General features: G+C 42.6%; 1 protein-coding gene across 1 annotated transcript in view; it reads right to left on the reverse strand.

Moving 5' to 3' along the window:
- Window positions 1-1,269: 1,269 nt before the first annotated feature.
- The window catches only part of MYO3A (myosin IIIA), a 247,253-nt gene continuing 228,512 nt past the window's right edge, over window positions 1,270-20,010 (reverse strand). Inside the window, exons 31-33 of the mRNA XM_004716113.2 lie at window positions 11,726-11,766; window positions 4,381-4,524; window positions 1,270-1,387 (exon numbers count right to left, since the gene is read on the reverse strand). Of these exons, the coding sequence (XP_004716170.1) occupies window positions 1,270-1,387; window positions 4,381-4,524; window positions 11,726-11,766 (303 nt within the window). The remainder of the gene's footprint in view (window positions 1,388-4,380; window positions 4,525-11,725; window positions 11,767-20,010) is intronic.

Below are 20,010 nucleotides of genomic sequence, written 5' to 3' on the forward strand. Positions count from 1 at the left end.
TGCTGGCGGTGTACGTTGAACCTGAAAGGCACCCGCAGAACTGACAAGCTCCCTTACCACCCAGAACCCCTCTCCCAGTGCAGTCGTCCGTCCGCGGAACCACCTTACCGGGCCGAGACTTTTACTTAGAAGAGCTTGTCCCGGGTTTTAAACATCCTTCACCTGATCTTAATTAACACTTCAGTGCGAGCAGCTGAGCTCGCCCCAAACCTGCAGACTAGGTAACTCTTAAAGTGTAACCGTTTAGTGCTGGGTCAAGAAATCTTGGATTAAAAAAAACAACCCAAAGCGTTACCCCTACAGGGTACTCAGACTTCCAGTTGGAGAGAAAGGCCCGGCAACCCTCCAGGACGCAGTAGAATTGCTCCTTGGAGCTGCCGGTGTTCCCGGTGATTAAGAGCCACCTGCCTTGAGTTAGCAGCCTGAACATTTGGTAGAATCCAGTGCTGTTAGAAAGACCCGTGACAGGGTTTCCGAGGCTGTAGAGCTTTATGGGAACAGAGTAGAGAGCCAAATCTTTCTCCTGAAAATCAGTTATCAGAGGGCCTGAAGATTGTACTTGGGTAGCAAATACGTGTTTTCAGCCATTTTGTATGTCCGTTTGGGGCGGTTGTGGGGTACAGAGGTGGGGCTAGGGGAGGAATTGTTTCCCAATAGAGACCTCCCTTCGCCCCACTCCCTGGGACCTAGTCACCAGTACAGCCAGACACTAGGAGCAAGGGCCCAAAGGTCTGCTTGACCAACCCCCAAGACTTTCCAAGGCGAACTTCCTTTTTTTAGTAACTTTAATCTCCACAAAAAGGAAAGGGCAGACGTTTGCTTTACGGTTCCTATCCAGGCCTCTCCCCCACATGCGTTCTTCCAGGACACAGCCAGACTATCCCAAGGGCCTGGGGCAGCCATTTCCGAGAACGGCGACATCTTTGGGGTCCGAGGGTAGGCGGGGTCGGAGCTCAGCAGAACAGACCGGTGCACAGACAAGTGAGCAAAGGGATGCAATAGGGGCCGGGAGCAAGAGAAACCCCCACCCCCACCCCCGCCCACTGGCCCGCGGGTTAGAGGGGAGGGTGTGGGAGGGCGGGGAGGAGGCTGGGCTCCGGAGGTCACACGAGGGCTCCCAGTTCTACTCTCTGGTCAGCCAACAATGCGCTGGGCGCTCGGGGGAGAGGCCAGGGAGTCTGCGCTTCCTGGCGCCAGCGCCTGAGAACAGCATTGGCCCCGTAGACCCGCCGGCTCCGAGTCCTTGCACGGCGGCAGCCGCGTCGCGCACTACAACTGCTGGACCAGGCGCCTGCGCTGGGAGGTTTTGCGCAGGAGTCTCCTGTAATCATAGGGATTGGCTCCGGGCCCATTCTCCTGTTCTTCAGGGCTCCAGGTCGCCCCGTACCTGTAAAGGGAGACCCAGGGCCAGAGCATCAGAAGCGCCACCACGCGAGGCTCACCCCTTCCAGCCAAGCTAGACAGTTCCTTTCCCCCTCGCCGTCCATCACGAGGTCCAGATAATGGCCACAACAGATCTCGAATCCTTTTCTCACTGGGCTTTCAAAACAGCTTAAGAACAGAGCAGGGCCTGTCTTGGGTTTCTCAAGGGAAGTTGTTCGGATGAGAACCTTGGGTGGTGTCATTTAGAAAGGTGACCTTCAAATAATTTGCAATCAACAAGCACACCTGTATTTTTTTAGTATCGTAATTTTTTTTAATCGTAGTGTTTACGCTTTGAACTGCGACCCACAAGGTGGCAGTTCGAAACCACCAGCAGCTCCGCGGAGTAAAGACGGGCCTTCTACTCCCATTAACAGTTACATTCTCAGCAACCCACAGGGGGTCGCTATGAGCATCAACTCCATGGCAGTAGGTCAGTAAGCAGTTTCTAAAAGGTAGTATGGTCCAAAAAGAAAATTCAAGATGTATACATCCATCAGTTTGCATTTTAGAAGCTGGTCAAATGCTTTTTAAAAGTGCACCCCCCAAAAAAAACAAACCTATCCCTTCAGCCTCTAACTGAGCAACCACTCGTAAAAGATGCAGCTGTAGTTCATCTTAAAAGCATACTCACTGAGGTTGCTGCGTCAACTTTCCTGAATCCTACTGGGGCAAACTCTGCTACTATTTACCTTTACACTCTGCAACTGCCTGCCTGCCTGCGGAGGAGCAGGCTGCTCATCAAGATTAACTGATTCCTTCATTCTCCCACGGAGCACCTACTACATGACAACTACCAGTCTAGGTGAATTGTGAACAAAACTACTTTCTCAGGGGCTTTATAGCTGAGCATGGGAGAAAATGACAAACAACCTTTGTGTAATGCAGAGCATGCAAGCAGGCGAATAGGAAAGGAAGATGGCACATGCAAGCTCTTTCATAGAAGGGGTTTGGACAGGATAAAGTGACATGTAGTGAGAGACCATCATGAAGGAATGAGGTGAGTCATGCAACTCTCTTGGGGGACGGTTCCTCTTTTTAGTGCCATGTAAGGATCCCAAGACCAGAGTGTGCACAGGGTGTCGGATGGAATGCGCAGAAGGGGAGTACTAGATACTTTAGATGATCTGAGATGGTGGCAAGGATACAGATTAGACTAAGACAAGCTGGAGGATTCTGAGCAGAACTCCTGTAGTTGGGGCACTTCTAAGCTCCAGCATGTTGCATCTTTTTCATCACGAGAGGACAAATACATCGACAGGATGGACTGAACCGTGTGCCCCAAATGAGCGGTGTAAGTCCTAACTCCTGTACTTGTGAGTAGAGGGGCAGCAGAGGAGGAAGAGCCTTTGACGAGATGGACTGACACAGGGGTTATAACAATGGGCTCCAACAAAAGAACAATGGGGAGGGTGGCATTGAGGGCAGTGTTTCCTTGTCTGGTACCTCTGATGGCTCCGAGCTGGACCCACCTGGATAGCACCTAACCACAACCACATACTTGTGAGTAGGGTTTTGTTGTTGTTATTTGTCTTTGGTACTGTGACTGAGATCTTATCAGTGTGAGGTGTGTCCTAAAGCAATCACTTTTTGAGATATAAAAAGAGCAGACTGGGTACAGGAGAAGCAAGCAGGAAGAGGGAAAAGATAATACCAGATCGTGCCCTCGAAAGAATGCCGAGAAGAAAGCCTTGCTTATCCCAGAGCAAACAGAGAGAGAACCTTCCCTTAGAACTTGGATTTTTAGCTACCTCAGCTGTGAGAGAATAAATTTCTATTAAAGATAGCCACTTGTGGTTTTTGGGTTCTGGCAGCACTAAGAAACAGAGATAATCTTTCGGGGGGCAATGGGCAGAAGTCATAGTTCAGGTACCGAACCTAAAACCCACTGACTTTGAGTCAATTCCAATTCATTGTGACCCACAACCCTTACTGGAGCTGACAGCCTCATCTTTCTCCGGAGGAGCAGCTGGTGGGTTTCGAAGCCAGTCTTGGTGATCAGCCCCACAGTTCCTGTAGCTCTGGTACAAGCAACAGAGATGATCATAACCACCACCTAGAATGCCTCTGCGATGCCATGTGTGCTGTTGACTGCATCACGTACATTTCATTTAATCTTCACAACAAAATGGGTCAGTAACTATTAAGTCCTGTTGTCGATGTGGAAGATCAGGCTTAGAGAGGTCAGGGAGCATGATTAAGGGTACTCAGCTGTCTGACTAGTACCTCTTTGTTGACCATCATGCCACGCTGTAAAGGAGAGGAATGTGGGGCCCCAAGGTGCCTTAGGCAGACAGCGTGTTTTTTTAGAAGTTTGGACCTATAGCTTTGGTGTCCATCATTGCCTCTATTTCTTGTATACTATGTTTCTGTCTTGTTATAATACCCTCAATCTCAAAACATCACCAATATGTGTTAGGAAAATAAAACAAAAAACTAATCAAAGTGATAAAGAAACTACTCAGGTTTGTATTACTTACTCCATGTCAAATAAAGTCTGTGGCAAGGTAAGAAATCAAGTGCCAAATACCAATTTCAATGTATTACTATTTTGCTCTGATTAACACTGGTTCTGAGAAATTACACAGCATAAAAATCAATAAGGGATTAAAATTACATTTTTCTAGAGAGTGAACACAGATTTTGGATGTGGTTTATTGCTTATAATTAGGAAGATTGGATAACTAACTCATCATCTGACTTGGGGGATTTTTGAGGGCAATATTAATATTATTAATAATTATACCAAGAAGAGAAGTATGAACTGAGAGTGTCCTGGGCAATTCAGAAGGTCTGATTACCCTAGTATAGTACTTATGGTTTTACTTTTAAACAACATCTCACACGTAAGGCAATGTTCAATACTAATTTGCTGTCCATGTGTGAAATGAAATTGCTTACGTAATAGAAAGGTGAGTATAAAAGGGAAGTTCTGTATTTTAAAGGATAGTTTATTACCTTTCAGCAGCCTTAGAGCATTGATTCTGGAGTTCTCTTTGTGGTCTTTGTTCTTTAGAACTATGCTCGCATTCTTTTGGTCCAGAATGACTGGGTAAGAATTCCTTATAATAAAAATCTTCCAAATCTAATAATTTTCCCTCACTGTAAATAAAGCACACAAACACATCACATAGCATCCATTTCATTTTTGACTCAGTTAAACTTATGGGGTACTTCTCTTCTTCTTTTACAACATGTACTTCAATTTGGAGACAACATACAGATGTTCACATTAAAAAGAAGTTTTCAGGTGTGCAGAAACAGGAGTTAGCATAAATTAAAAAGGAAAACCCTCGTCGTTTCTTACCCGGAAGAGTTTTCTTCCCTGAGGAGCTCTGCCTGCTTCTTTGTCACTCAAATTGGCACAAAACTAGCAGCTCCTTGACTAGCTGGTGATGCCGTGCTCCAGGGGAAGCCGCCTACATCAGGGCTCCCAACTGACCCCTGAAAAGCGAAGCTTCGTGCATGAATGCACACCACTTCCATCCAAGGCGGCATGACCTCAATTGACTCCCCTCATCAATAACCTCTTGTCCTCCTCCTGTCTCTTGGTCTTCCAGTCATTAATTTTGGTGTTAGAGTTTAATTCCAGTGCATGATGTACACACAGAGGTGGGTCCTCATCCATTTAAAATTCGTGGATGTACCCAAGTTGCAGTGCTAGTTCCTGCGGTGTTCAGTAGGACGTGAACAGTTAGGTGTGGAAAACCACTGTGTGTTACAGTGCCTCTAGGAACAAAAAGTGTAATTTGTATTACAGGTACCAATTTACAAGTAAATTTCCAGAAGGCCACTAATCTATAAGTTGAGAACGCTGTGTCCACTCATACTCAGTGGAAGAATCCCACTCTTTGGGAACTGGTTGCCATGGACATTGATTAAAAGACTACCATATATGTGCTTTCACATACAGGTGAAAGTTGCACACTTAATAAGGAAGACGGAAGACGACTGGATGCATGTGAATGACGGTGCTGGGGAAGAAGACTGAGAGCGCCATGGCTGCCAAAGAACAGACGAATCTGTCTTGAGAGAGGCGCAGCCAGAGTGCTCCTGAGACGTCAGGATGGCAAGACCTCGTCTCATGCACTCTGACGTGTTGTTAGGAGAGACCAGGCCCTGGAAACATCACCTTGATAACGCAGCAGGGCAGCGGAAAAGAGGAAGGCCCTGAATAAGGTGCTGGATGCAGTGACTGCAACCACGAGCGCAAACACAGAAATGATGAAGACAGGACAGGACTGGGCCGGGCTTCATTCTGTTGTACTTTGGGTTGCCGTGAGTCAGATCAACTCGATGGCACTTTACAACAAGAAGAAACATCTGCTACTTTCATACTCTTTGCTTTTTCGCACATGCCATTATCCAGTAGGCACAGCTCTGCCTTGGTGAATAAGCATGATCGAATGTTTTGCCCTAGCTCCAACCCTCATTGTCTATGTAAATAGGGTCCAGTCACTTAAGTTTTTAACCTACGCAAGTCAACAATCTATACATTTTGGTCTAAAAAGCTGCCCCGTAAATGAATACTTTATTTTTCTTAAAGTATTTTAAATTCTATACCACTGGGTAAATGAATGATGCTACTAATAGGGTGACCATGTGCTCCTTGGGGATTAGTGATAATAAAATGGTAATACTGTCTCTAAAGTGGACCAGGGACATATGCAAACTGTAGCTATACAAATGCATTTTGAGCTTGCACTTAATTGTAAACCCTAATATTTGAACAATTAGTTCTTTTTATTAATTAAACACTTTTGTTGGGGGCTCTTACTTCTCTCATCACAATCCATATGTTCATCCAGTGTGTCAAGCACATTTGCACATAGGCCGCCATCATCATCTTTTTTTCCCTCTTTTTAATCTTTTAAAAAAATAATTTTATTGGGGGCAAATGGCATTTTAGAAGTCTAAATACAGGCATGTACATATGTAAATATATTTATATATGACGATGTGGAAATAATCTATGTGCATATATTTATAGGTCTAGTATTAAGGTACCAGATGGACATTGGGCCTCTACTCAAGTACTCCCACAATACAAGAACTATTAAACTGCCATTCCATGATGCTCACTTTCCTGACACGATTGCTGAAGATAAAGTGGATGCATAAGCACATGTAGCAAAGAAAGCTGATGGTGCCTGGCTAACAACAGATATAGCGTCTAGGATCTTAAAGGCTTGAAGATTAACAAGTGGCCATCTAGCTGAGAAGCAACAAAGCCCACCGGCCTGTGTGATCACAAGGTGTTGATAGGATCAGGTATCAGGCATCAAAGAACAAAAAATCTTATCATTGTGAAGGTGGGGGATTGTGGAGTGGAGATCAAAAGCCCATCTATAGGCAACTGGATATCCCCTTACAGAAGGGTTGTGGGGAGGAGATGAGCCAGTCAGGGTGCAGCAGGATAACACCAATGAAACACACAACTTTCCTCTAGTTCTCATACTTCCTCATCCCCACTATCATGATCCCAATTTTACCTTACAAATCTGGTTAGACCAGAGCATGTAAACTGGTACAGATAAGAACTGGAAACAGGGAATCCAGGACAGATAACCCCCTCAGGACCAATAATGAGAGGGGGGGGGAAAGGGGAAATCAAGCACAATGATCTACATATAACCCCTGGGGGATAGACAACAGAAAAGTGGGTGAAGGGAGATGTAGGATAGTGTAAGACACGGCAAAATAATTTATAAATTATCAAGGATTCCTGAGGGAAGGGTGGCGGGGAGGGAGGGGAAAAATGAGGAGCTGATACCAAGGGTTCAAGTAGAAAGCAAATGTTTTGAGAATGAAGGTGGCAACAAATGTACAAATGTGCTGGACACAATGGATGTATGTGTGGATTGTGATAAGGAGTTGTATGAGCCCCCAATAAAATGATTTAAAAAAGAAAAAAAAACTGTTTTGAGAATGATGATGGCAATAAACAATGTGCTTGACACAATGGATGTATGTATAGATTGTGATAAGAGTTTTATGAGCCTCCAATAAAATGATTAAAAAAAGAGATAGAATTGGGGTCATGATAGTGGGTGGAGGACGCATTAAAGAACTAGAGGAAGGTTGTGTGTTTCTTCGGTGCCATACTGCCCCGACTGGCTCGTCTCTTCCTTGTGTCCCTTCTGACAGGGGGTGTCCAATTGAGGACTGATGGGCTTTGGGTCTCCACTCTACCCTCCCCCTCACTCCATTGATATGGTTTTGTTTTGTGTCTTTGATGCCTTCTACCTGATCCCATTAACATCTCACGATTACACAGGCTGGTGTGCTTCTTCCAGAATAATTAGTTCTTATGATGTGGCCCTACTCCTGCTATAGCAACGTATGCTGACTTTGAAAATCAGATGGTGCCTAGATGGTGCCTGGCTATCAGAAAGAACAGCATCTGGGATCTTGACTTGTTTCAAAAGAAGCTGCCATTTAAATGAGATGCTAGCTAAGCCTGCACAGAAGCAGCACCCTGACCAGTGTGATCAGAGCTATTAACAATAAAATCCAAGATCAGAGTGGGAGATTCTATTAGAGCTTAAATTATGAACACCCAGTTCACAGAAGGCTGTGAATGATAGTGAATGCCAAAGTCCATCTAGAGAGCTCCTCTATGGACTTTGTCCCCATGGGACTGCCCAGGTGCCCTGAGCAAGGGCGTGACTAGGCTTTCCCCTAGACAGAGTGCATTGGAACGTGGGTTATTATTTTAACCTCACTGCCACCAAGCAACCTTTTCAGGCAAGGTAGAACCGTCCTTGTGAATTTCCAAGACTATAACTCTTTACAGGAGTAGAAAGCCTTGTCTTTTTCCTGAGGAGAGATTCGTGGTTTTGAAATCTTGACCTTGTGGATCACGGCCCAACACATCACCACTACACCTCCAGGCCTCCTCCACTGCATATATAGTTAGTGGAAAATTTAACATCTTACCATCTGTTTTCCTTTTTACCCATTTTCAACCTGTTCCTGCTTTATTACATTCTGCTATCTTCTGTGTTTTCCTCTGTTGTATTTACTGTTTGTTTTTTGTTGTTGTTGCTGTTTCATTTTGTGTGTGTGTGTTTGGAGATATCTACTTTTACTAGATATAAAAGATGCATTAGAAGAATCACTATCACCTTTATATGACGAGCTACTTCTTTGCTCCTACTTGGCATTTTTCTTTCTTTTTAAAAATCATTTTATTGGGGGCTCATACAACTCTTATCACAATCCATACACACATCAATTGTGTAAAGCACGTTTATATATTCGTTGGCTTTATTTTTTTAAACTTCAATGATTTTCTTCATATGCAACTAAGAATACGTAAACCTATAGAGATAAGAGTCAGACTGAAAGTTTCTTAGGGTGCGGCAGAGAAGGTTGGGGGAGATGAGGAGCTGAAAATAATTGTGGATACAATGATGAATAAACTGTTCTAACATTGATTGGGCTGATGAATGCATTCCTCTAATATACGTAAGTATTGAATTGTAGGTTACATGCATTAGATGTCAATCAAACAGTTTAAAAGTAAAATAAAAGCTTTTCTCACGAAGAGGTAGAGCATTGAAACAGTAAAGTATAGACAAACGGAAACGTTCCAGGACAAAGGAATTATTGTGAATTTACTTTGATGAGCTAGAGAAAACTCTTCTCTTCTAAACCCCGGAGATGGTGCGTGTGTAATGACAGCAGCAAAAGAATCCAGCCATGTACTCCAGCAGTGTGGGTGCATTCCCCCCATTGTCTCCGCTATCCCAAAAGAACAACCACGGCCAAATATAACTGGTTCTCTTGCAGAGATGGAGCGGCTTGGAGAAGCGGAGAAGAACCTGTCAACGATCATGTAACCAACCGGCGCATAGCAAGCCTGCCACTGGAGCCTCAAATTAGGGTTCTCTGCTCACTATCCCAACTCCCTCAATTCAGTCCAACCTGTAACCATTAATCCTTAGTCCAGCATAGTTTTAAACGTTTTCCGTTGTTTTATACTCACCTTTTCATAACATAGCATGTAGAACTCCCATCCTCTGTCAGGTTGTCACACTGTGTGGTCTGCATGTTGTTGTGGGGCAGGAAGCTATACCAATGGCATTCAAACACCCGTCCAGTCACCCACAGTGAACAGTTTTCAGCAGAGGTTCCAGTCTAAGAACCTAGGCTGTCCACTTCTGAGAGATTAGCTCCCTCCTCTTAGGAAGAGCAGGGAACATTTTCTGATATAATGCCAGAAAATGAACCCCTCACATTGAAGGCGCTCACAATATGACTGGGGAGGCGCGACCTCCACAAAGTAGAGCCAGCCTTACTGATGTACACGGAGCCATGCTATCAGGACATCCACCTGCTGATGGGGCCTGCCTCAAAACGAGGAGGAATCGCTGCAGACGTCAATGAATAATCATGATATGTAATGTGTGAATCTAGAAAAATTGGAAGTATAAAATGAAAGATGGACCCTATATAGATAAGTATCCTAGGCAGGGAGTGGGATTGGTCATTTTTGAATCAGAGAATCATAAACTTTCCAATGATGGGATGAGAAATTCAGGAATGGCATCAAATTCATCATCAAAGGAGCATTTCACAATCTATCTTGAAGTATAATGCTTCTATGATAGGTTAATAGCTCTATAAAAAAGACCCATTCACACAACTATTATTCAATTATACATCCTAACCATTGGACCCAGTGAGGAAGAAATTGAAGAAATCTACCACCTTCTTCAGTCTGAAATTGATCACACATGCAATCAAGATACATTGAGAATTACTGGTGATTGGTATGCAAAAGATGGGGGCAAAAAGGAAGAATTAATATTTGGACAAAATACAAGTGGACAGAGAGACAGCATTATGAGAAACAGAGAAAAGGCTGACGCTGAGCAAGATTTCGTTTTGGCGGCGATCCACAATGAACTCTCAAAGAAATAGCAATCAGTCAACAAGATTATGTGTTGCAGTGGGCAAATCTGCTGCACAAGAGCCTTTGCAAATGTTAAAGAGCTAAGACATCATTGTGAAGCTCCAGTGGTCATGGCTCAAGCCGTGGTCTTTTTCAGGTGCCTCAGAACAAGCAAATCTGCCTGGAGGAAGAGAACGGAATGCTCTTTCAAAGGGAGGAGCGTGAGACTTTGTATGTACTTAGGACATCGTATCAGGAGAGGCCATCCCTGGAGACTAGCGTCGTGCTGGATAAAATAGTTAAGAGAAAAGGAAGTAGACTGTCAACGACAGGGATTGACACAGTGGCTGCAACATTGGGGCTCAAACATCATCCAACAGCTGTGAGGCTAGCAGGGGCCTTTGTTTCCTTGTACTGGGGTACCTGAGTCAGAGCTGCGCAAGGGCACCTAACAACAGCGACAGCTAAAAAACATGGCCATTCTCAGCACAGCTCCTTTCAGTAATTTAGATCTCGGGACCAGAGATTGTAGAAGGCACCTGGGATTACTTTTCATGTGTATTGATTTGATCCCAAGAAAGACCTGAGATGCTAGTTATTTGAATAGAGATGTGATATTTTTCTTGTAAATTTAACCACATACACTTTTTAGAAGGACATGCACGGTGTGCAAAGAGCTCTAATTCATAAAGGCTTTACTATTACACCATCAACTTAAAATCAATTTTATAAAGTTGCATAATTAAAATATTAAAACACTCCTCATCATCTCAGGCACTACGATAGCAGACACTGAGAGGGCGGCAGAGTTTTGCAGCTCTCTGTAAATTTAAATGTGCTATACTCCCCAGTGCTGCGATTCAGAGGATGAAACGAGGTGACACCAATGTTACTTTTCTGACAAAAACATAAAAATGATATAAGGAAAGGCTTAGCATGGTTAAAAGAAAAGAAGGGAAACATGGAGAAAACAAGTTTGGAGAAAGATAGTTCACAAGCATAAGCATGCCCACGTTGCCCAAGGAAAATCATACCAATGGGTGACGGAGAACAAATTCTACATGGAGACAGTATAACATGCTCAAAATATCTGACTTCTTTGTGCATGTTCAGGACTGTGCTTATGTCGGTATACGATGGCGTTTAACAGGCTCACAGGGGTATTCTATTCTATTTTAATTCTATTTTCTCTGCAAGCTTTTTGAAGTCCCATCACATCTCGACATGTAAGATTCTTATAAATTATATATAAGCCATATATTTATAATCTAAATGTATCCAGAGACTATTACTTTCCATATCTATCTGCACACACTAGGTGATTTTTAAAGTTTGAACTGAACATAAAGCTTAATACTTTGGTTTGAAAGAGACACCTTATTGCAACCTAAATATACTATTTACCTGTCTTTTCTTGGTCTTCGCTTTTCTTCTTGGATTGACTTCTAAAGAGAATAGAAGAATTTAAAAAAGTAATTGCCATAAATTATGATCTTAATTGTAGATACTAATATTCCTATGAAGATCCATGTTATAAATAAGCAAGTGGGTATAATATTTTCAAAGTTAAAAAATATATAACTTATTTATACTTTATTAATTTTGATTTTGTGATTAGGCCTGGATGAAAATTAACCTTTGTATTCCATATGAAAAGAGAGTTTACCACACAATGACAGGATTCTGTAGGGTTTATTGACCTACAAATGGTAACAAAATGAATTTCTGGGAAGTCCTACAACAATGCAGTTGTGAATTAAGCAGGAGAATTAGATGGCTTTGATGTTGTTTCCTCTCTGATTAAAAGCAGATGAGTGGATATTATAGGTGGGTACACCTGTTCACAAAGAGTATGAAAATATGATTTCATGAACTCATGAGCTCATTCATGGTTTTAACATCGAGTAGCTGGTAGAGGCAAGAGACATGCTCATTTGTAAAGTGTTTTCAGGGTTGAGAACTTGGTGTAGTAAGGCACAAGTTAATATTGAAGCAAATCAATAGCTACATTTTAATTTACACTTCAAATATCAACGAAGCCGTACTTCACCTTATCTTATGCGAAAAGCAACCTTGCTTGTAAGACAACGAACGGGTAATATCATCTTTTATATTTTACTCTCAGCAATGCGTCATCTGTTGGTCTGTCCTAGGGGGGTGACTTGCCCACAGGTTGTGGCTGTGATGCTGGAAGCTGCGCCCCAGTGTTTCAAGTACCAGCAGGGTCACACACGGCTATCATGCCTCAGCGGAGCTTCACGCCTAAGAACAGACTCCGTGGAAGGGAGTGGCCGGGCATTTATTTCTGAGGGATGACCACTGAAAACCTTGCCTGAGGACATTGTCAGATCGGTGCCGCAGACCCTCAATGGGATGGATGACACAGGGCTGGGAACGAAACGGCAGCGGTTAGGACTGCGTGGGTCCGGGAGTGTTGGGTCTGCTGCACGCAGGGCTGCTTTGAGCCAGAGGGGACTCTGGCGCCAGCGACAAGAGCAGACACCACATTTCTTCATGTTTCCAGAGACGGCTCTTCTTTCAAGCTGAGCAAACAAATCTGGGGAAAACTAAATTGTAATTTCACAGACTCTGATGCAGATGTTATGTTGGTTGGCATATGAAAGTACAAGATACACATGGCAATTAATAACGGCTTATAAATATCAGGTTTATATCTCATATACACAGTCCTCTATAGAGACCTCGCGAGTAATTTTTTTCCTCATAGTTTATCATTTGCATTACTCTAAAATATTGACAGCCAAACGGATCATAGTTTCTCTTATTCTGGTTGGATGACCTTTCAGTGGATGCATGAAGAGGAAGCGGGCACTCAAACACATCGGTCTCTGAGTAGACCATTTAGCGAATAACACTATCAGGTCAGGACATTGATTAGATTCCCGCCTTCCTTCTCACTTCCCATGACATCACCCTCCTGACCCAATGCCTTAGGGACCTACATGCTTACCACTAATTCTGACTAGCCCAGCACAGTGGCCAGGACAATAGTCACTGATCCCTGGGCCCAGGCTGGTGCTTTGTTCTTGGTTGTTATTTGACGACAGGGATCCTGCCTCCTTAATCCATTACCTGAAAAAAGTTCCCAGTGATCTTGGTAACCATTTTCTATAGGCCATACCTTTTCTACCCTGTCTTATAGGGTCACTATGCGTCAGAATCGACTCAGTGGCAGTGAGTTGCATTTGGGAACAAAATAGATACCCTGAATCTTAGTAAGGGTGAGATAATTGTGACCAAAGGGTATGCTTTCACTTCTGATAATGTACTAGTTTTCATTTTTCATTTAAGCCACAGATTTCCAGTATCAGAATTTATTAAAATTCTTTACTATATATATCCGTTTAAAAATAACGTGATTACAAAGGAAGTTTCTAGGATGCTGGGACTCATTTATGAGGAAATGTACCATATTTCTCACAGACTGCTTAGATGTTAATAATAAACATTCCACTTCATTTCTGTAATTTCTCATATTGAAAACAGTATCTGTCATTGAAGCCAACACAACCAATTCTTACTTCAGTTGGGGTTAATAAAGGCTACATAGTATCATTTGCTACTCAAATTCAGGTGTAATAGGGAAATATATGGTACTTTTTTTTAATAAACATTTTATTAGGGGCTCATACAACTGTTATCCCAATCCATACACACATCAATTGTGTAAAGCACATTTGTACATCATTCTCAAAACATTTTCTCTCCACTTAAACCCCCGACATTAGGTCCTCATTTTTCCCCTCCCTCCCCGCTCCCCACTCCCTCATGAGCCCTTGATAGTTTATAAATTGGTATTTTGTCATATCTTGCCCTGCCTGACGTCTCCCTTCACCCACTTTTCGGTTGTCTGTCCCCCAGGAAGGAGGTCACACACAGTTCCTTGTAATCGGTTCCCTCTTTCCTACCCATTCTCCCTTTACCCTCCCTTTCTTTTTAAAAAAATTAATTTTGAAAATTTGTATAATATATATAACACAGATTTTGCTAATTTAACACTCTTCTGGTATACAATTTTGTGACCAGTTGTATGAACCACGCTGTGAAACCATCATTTTGCATTGGTAACTTTCCGGTCCCCATAAACAAAAACCCACAGGCTTCCCTACCATGGGTTTCCCCTTTCCTCCATCCTTTCACCACGGTAACCTCGAGAAAACATTGATTTCTATACTTTTGCCTATTATTGTAATTTCATGTAAGTGAGCTCATGCAATGTTTTCTGTTTTTGATTGACGTATTTCACCTACCATGGTGAAAACATTCAGGGTTTATCCATGTTGTAGTATGCACCAAGACTTCATTTTTCTTTATGCAGTATTTTATTGTATGTATGTACCACATTCTGTTTTCCTCTTCGTCCACTGATGGACATGAAGGTTGTATCCTACCTTTTGGAAATTGTGAACAGCGTGAAAACGAACATTGACGTACATGTGCTTGTTCTTGTCACTTTTATGTTCAGGTTCCTTGAGTGTATATAGCTCTAGGAATGAAGTTGTTGGATAACATGGTACTTTGAAATTCAGTTTTCTAAGGAACTGTCAAATTGTTTTCCATAGTAGTTGAACTATTTTGTATTCCCATCAGCCATGGAGAAGGGATCCAGTTTTTCTACATCATCAACAACCTTTGTTTTTCCCTTTTTATCTTCGCCAATCTTGTACGAGTCAACTGGTGTCTCATTGTGGTTTTGCTCTCTATCTTGTGAATGGCTAACGATGTTGAGCAGCTTTTTATGTACTTGTTTGCCATTGGTGGCTTGGTCATTTCCATTCTGTTTTCTGCTGTTCTTTCTAATTAATCGCATAAACTAATATCAAGCAATCTGTTGACTTTTTATTTTCCAGCTGTGTAGGAAAAAAAAAATCAATATTCACTCTTCATCTGTATCCAGATTTTTATAGAGTGACCGTCAAATACGTCATTGTGGTTAGATGCCATTGAATTAGTTCCAACTCATAGAAACCCTATACACAATAGAACTGAACCCCGCCTGGTCCCGCACCGTCCTCCCAACCATCCCTGGACGTGAGCCCATGGTTGCAGCCACTGCGTCCAGCCACCTCCTTTAGGGCAGTCCTCGTTTGTCACTTCCCTCTGCTTTACCACGTGTGATGGCCTTCTCCAGGGACGGGCTCTCCCGCCAAGGAGTCCAATGTATGTTGGATGAAGTCTCCCCATTCTAGGCTCTATGGAGCACTCTGGCCATGCTTCCTCCCAAACAGATTTGTTTGTCCTTTGGCAGTCCATGGTACTTTCAGTATTCTTTTCCAGCACCACAATTCATGTGCATAGATTATTCTTTGGTCTTCCTTATTCAATGTCCAGCTGTCACATGCATATGAGGCAATTGGAAATACCATGGCTTGGGTGAGGAGCACCTTAGTTCTCAAAGTAATATTTTTGATTTTCAATACTCTAAAGAAATGTTGTGCAGCGGTTTTATCCCATGCAATGTGTTATGGGATCTCTTAACTGCTGCTTCCATGAGCACTTATTGTGATCTAAGCAAGTCAAAATACTTGACGACTTCCATCTTTTCTCTTTTGCTATTGATTCTACCTGTGGTCTGACTTTTGGTCTTCTTTACACGGAGTTGTAATTCACACTGAAAGCTACAATCCTTGATCTTCATCACAAGGGCTTCAAGTCTTCCTCACTTTCAGCAAGCAAGATTGTGTCACCTGCATCTCATGGGTTGTTAATAAGCCCTCCTCCAATCCTGATGCTATATTCTTCACACAAGCCAGCCTCTCTGAGGATTTGCTCAGCATACAGTTTGAAGAAGTATGATGAGAGGATGCAATGTTGACAAATACCATTCCTGATATTTAAACCAGGCAGTAGTCTCTGGTTCTGTTTGCACAACTGCCTCCTGATCCATGTACACGTTCCTCATGAGCACAATGAAATGTTCTGGAATTCCCATTTTTCTCAGGGCTCTTCATAACTTATCATGATCCACACAGTCAAAGGCCTTGGCACAGTCAATGAAACACAAGTAAACATATTTCTGGTATTGTCTGCTTTGAGACATTCGCAATTATGTCCCTTGTTCCACATCCTCTTTTGAATCTGGTGGCTTCTTGTCAATGTATTAGTGCAAGGGTTATTGGAGGACCTTCAGCAAAATTTTAACTTGCATGTGATATCAATGACATTCCTATCATCGGAGCATTCTGTTGGATCACCTTTCTTTGGAATGGGTCTAGCTATGGATTCATAGCTTCCAGCCAGTTGGCCAGGCTGGTGTCTTTCAAATTTCCTGGCACAGATGAATAAGTGCTTCCAATGTTTCATCAGCTTGTTGAAACATTTCAAGTGGTAACGTCAATTCCTGGAGCCTTGTTTTTGCCTAATTCTTTCAGGGCAGCTCAAACTTCCTCCTTTAGTACCACTGGTTTTTGCTCATATGCTACCTCCTGAAATGGTTTAATGGCCACTAATACTTTTTGGAACAAGAGTCAACTATAGCTATGTAAAATGATCTTATTTTTATTTATGCATAACTGCACTTCACTCTTTCATCTTATTCATTTGTGCAAATATTTATTGAATGCCTACTAGGTGCTGCTTTTGCTAAATGTTGTCAATTTACTTTTGTGATTGACTCAGTTTACGCAGCACAGTATTTTTAAGGTTCTAACTCATAGTGAACCCATTTGAAGCAGAACAAAACACTGCGGGTCCTGCACTATTCCCACAATCATTGCTGCGTGAGCCCATTGTTGCAGTCACTCTGCCGGTCTATCTTGTTGGAGGTCATTTAATTTTTTTCACTGACCTACTTTCCCAAGCATGAAGTCCTTTTCCAAGGACTCATCTCTCCTGATGCCATGTCCAAAGTACGCAAGAAAAGTCTCACTACCTATACTTCTAAGGAACATTCTGCCTATATTTCCTCCCAACGTTGTTCCTCCTTCTGCTGGTCCATGGTATACTTAAGTCTTTGGCAACATACTATTGCAAAGGTGTTAACGATTCTCCAGACTTCCTTATTCACTGTCCAGTTTTCAAGTGCATATGAAGTAATTCGAGGCTTGAAAAAATTTTTTTCAGTTCTTTCAGAATGTCCTTCCCTTTTGGTTTTCAAGCCTCCAGGTCTTGCACATTTCATTATAATACTTCACTCTGTCTTTTCAAGCTGTCCTTTCAAATGTTTTTTCAATTGCTTTACTCCATCATTTCTTCCGTTTACTTTAAGCTACTCTATGATTAAGTTTCAGAGTCTCTTCAGACATCCTTTTGATCTTCTCTTTCTTACCTTTTTCTTTGCTTTCTTCATGTATTGTGTTCATATAGTTTGTATACTTTCCAACTACTGTTCCTTCCTCTTTGTTTTCAACTTTTGCATTCCAAGTTCCCCTGACTATCAAGATATCTTGATTGTACGTTTGATCAATTCCAGACTGAAGACGCTGGTAGAATTGTTTGATTTCTGTATCGCTAGCTTTAGTGACTGGTGTGTAAACTTAAATGTATTTAAGAACAAAGACGCCACTTTGAAGAATATGGGGCACTTGCCCAAACCATGGTATTTTCAATGGCCTCCTGTGCTTGTGAAAGCTGGGCACTGAGTAGGAAAGACTGAGGAAGAATCGAGGCATCTGGATTGTGATGCTGGTGAAGCATATGGAAAGTGCACTGAACTTCCCAAAGAATAAACAGATCTGTCTGGCAAGAAGTACAGCCAGAGTGCTCCGTAAAGTAAGGACAGGGAGGCTTTGTCTCAGGGACTTCGGACATGTTATCAGGACCTCAAAGAGGACACCATGGTTGCCAAAGGAGGAGGGCAGCTAAAAAGACCCTTGTTGAGAGGGATCGACACAGCGGCTGCAACAGTCATCGCCAACCTAACAGCACTTGGGAGCCTGGCTCAGGACTGGGCGGTGCGAGTCTTTCTGGTGCTGTGAGCTGGAAGCGACCGCTGGCACCTGTCCCTAGCTCCAGCAACGGCAGCGTGCTGTGAGGGAGTGAGAGTGGTCCGGGGCGGGCACACTTTCACCCTCCAGTTGGCATCTCTGCTCTTCAACACTGTCAAGGAATCTTTGCAGCAGATTTCTCAGTATGTCATTTGGTCTCTTGAGTTCAGCTTTCATGAACATTGATCGTAAGTCGATCCAAGCACGATGAAATCCTTGAACACTTCACCGTTTTCTCCATGTATCATGATGCTACTTATTGGCCTGAGGGTGAGGATTTTGGTTTCTTTTACACTGAATAGCAATCCATTCCAAAGACCACAGTCCTTGATCCTCAGCAACACACGCTTCAAGCTCTCCTTACTTTCAGCAAGCAAGGTTGTGTTACCTGCACGTGGACGATTAATACACCTTGCTCAAATCTTCATAAAACATTCTCAATCATATGTAAAGATAAGCTACTCATGTTATCAACTCAAGAAACACATTGAATGGGTACGGTGAAAGGATAAATCCTGATGTATACTGTATTAGTCTGGGTACTTTAGAGAAACAAATCCACAGAAACTCATGTATGAGAGAGTTTTATATAAAGGTTAAGTGTGCATCAAGAAAACATCCCAACCTAGTGCTGCCCAAGCCCACAAGTCCAACATCAACCCATTAACCCATATGTCTAATACCAGTCCACAAAGTCCTCCTCCCTCTCACAAAACACACACTATGACGCTGACTGCAGGAGGAAAGTCAAGTCAGTGAGCGTGTAAGCATCTCAGCACTGGCAGGGGGTCTCCACATGGGTGCTCCAGCACCCTGGCTGGTTTGGGATAGGTCCATGTGACTTCTCCTCGGGGATGTCTTGTAGGAAGTGAGCCTTCCTAGCTGAGGCAGGGAACTGGTTAAGGCAGCTGCACCCTGGTCTAACCATCAGAAAGTCAGAGACCCGATAACTAGAAAGGCAAGACTTACTGAGCCATTTATCCTTCTGCCCTTCAATTAACCCCACATGTGTTTACTGGCCAGGTTGGCACAATAAACTACCTCATATACCTTTCTTGATTTTGAACCATGCAGTAGTCCCTTATCTGCTTGAATGATTGTCTCTTGTCCATGAAGTCATTCTGCATGAGAGCAATGAAATGTTCTGGAATTCCAATTCTTCTTAATGTCATATGTAATTTTTTATGATACACACAGTCAGATGCCTTTGTATAGTCAATAAAACACAAGTAAATAATTTTCTTATAGTCTCTGCTTTTAGACAAGATCCATCTGACATTCGCAATGACAGCCCTCAAGCCACATTTTGTTCTGCATCTGGTTTGCATTTCTGACAGCTCCCTTTCAAGTACCGCTACACAGTTTCAGACTTATCTTTAACATAATCTTACTTTCAGTTGATATTAATGATATTGTTATATAATTTTCACCTTCTGTTGCATCATTTCTTTGAATAAAAATTCATATAATTCCCTTCCAGCTGATTGGTCAGACAGCTGACTTTCAAATTTCTTTTTATAAATGAGTGTGTGCTTCTAGCATTGCATCTGTTTGTTGAAACATTTCAATAAGTATACCACCAATTCCTTCAAACTTGATTTCACCAATGCCTTTAGTTTTGCTTGGGCTTCTTCAAGATCTACTGTGTCAGGCTAAAGACAACAGGCAGATTTGTTAAGTGTAGTGAGCCCACACCAACTATTTTTTACCAAGAGAAAGTGTTACAATAGAGATGTATGGGAT

This window comes from Echinops telfairi, unplaced genomic scaffold (genome assembly GCF_000313985.2).
Source record: "Echinops telfairi isolate 266 unplaced genomic scaffold, ASM31398v2 ScPeMD7_7461;HRSCAF=8499, whole genome shotgun sequence".
Lineage (NCBI taxonomy): Eukaryota > Metazoa > Chordata > Mammalia > Afrosoricida > Tenrecidae > Echinops > Echinops telfairi.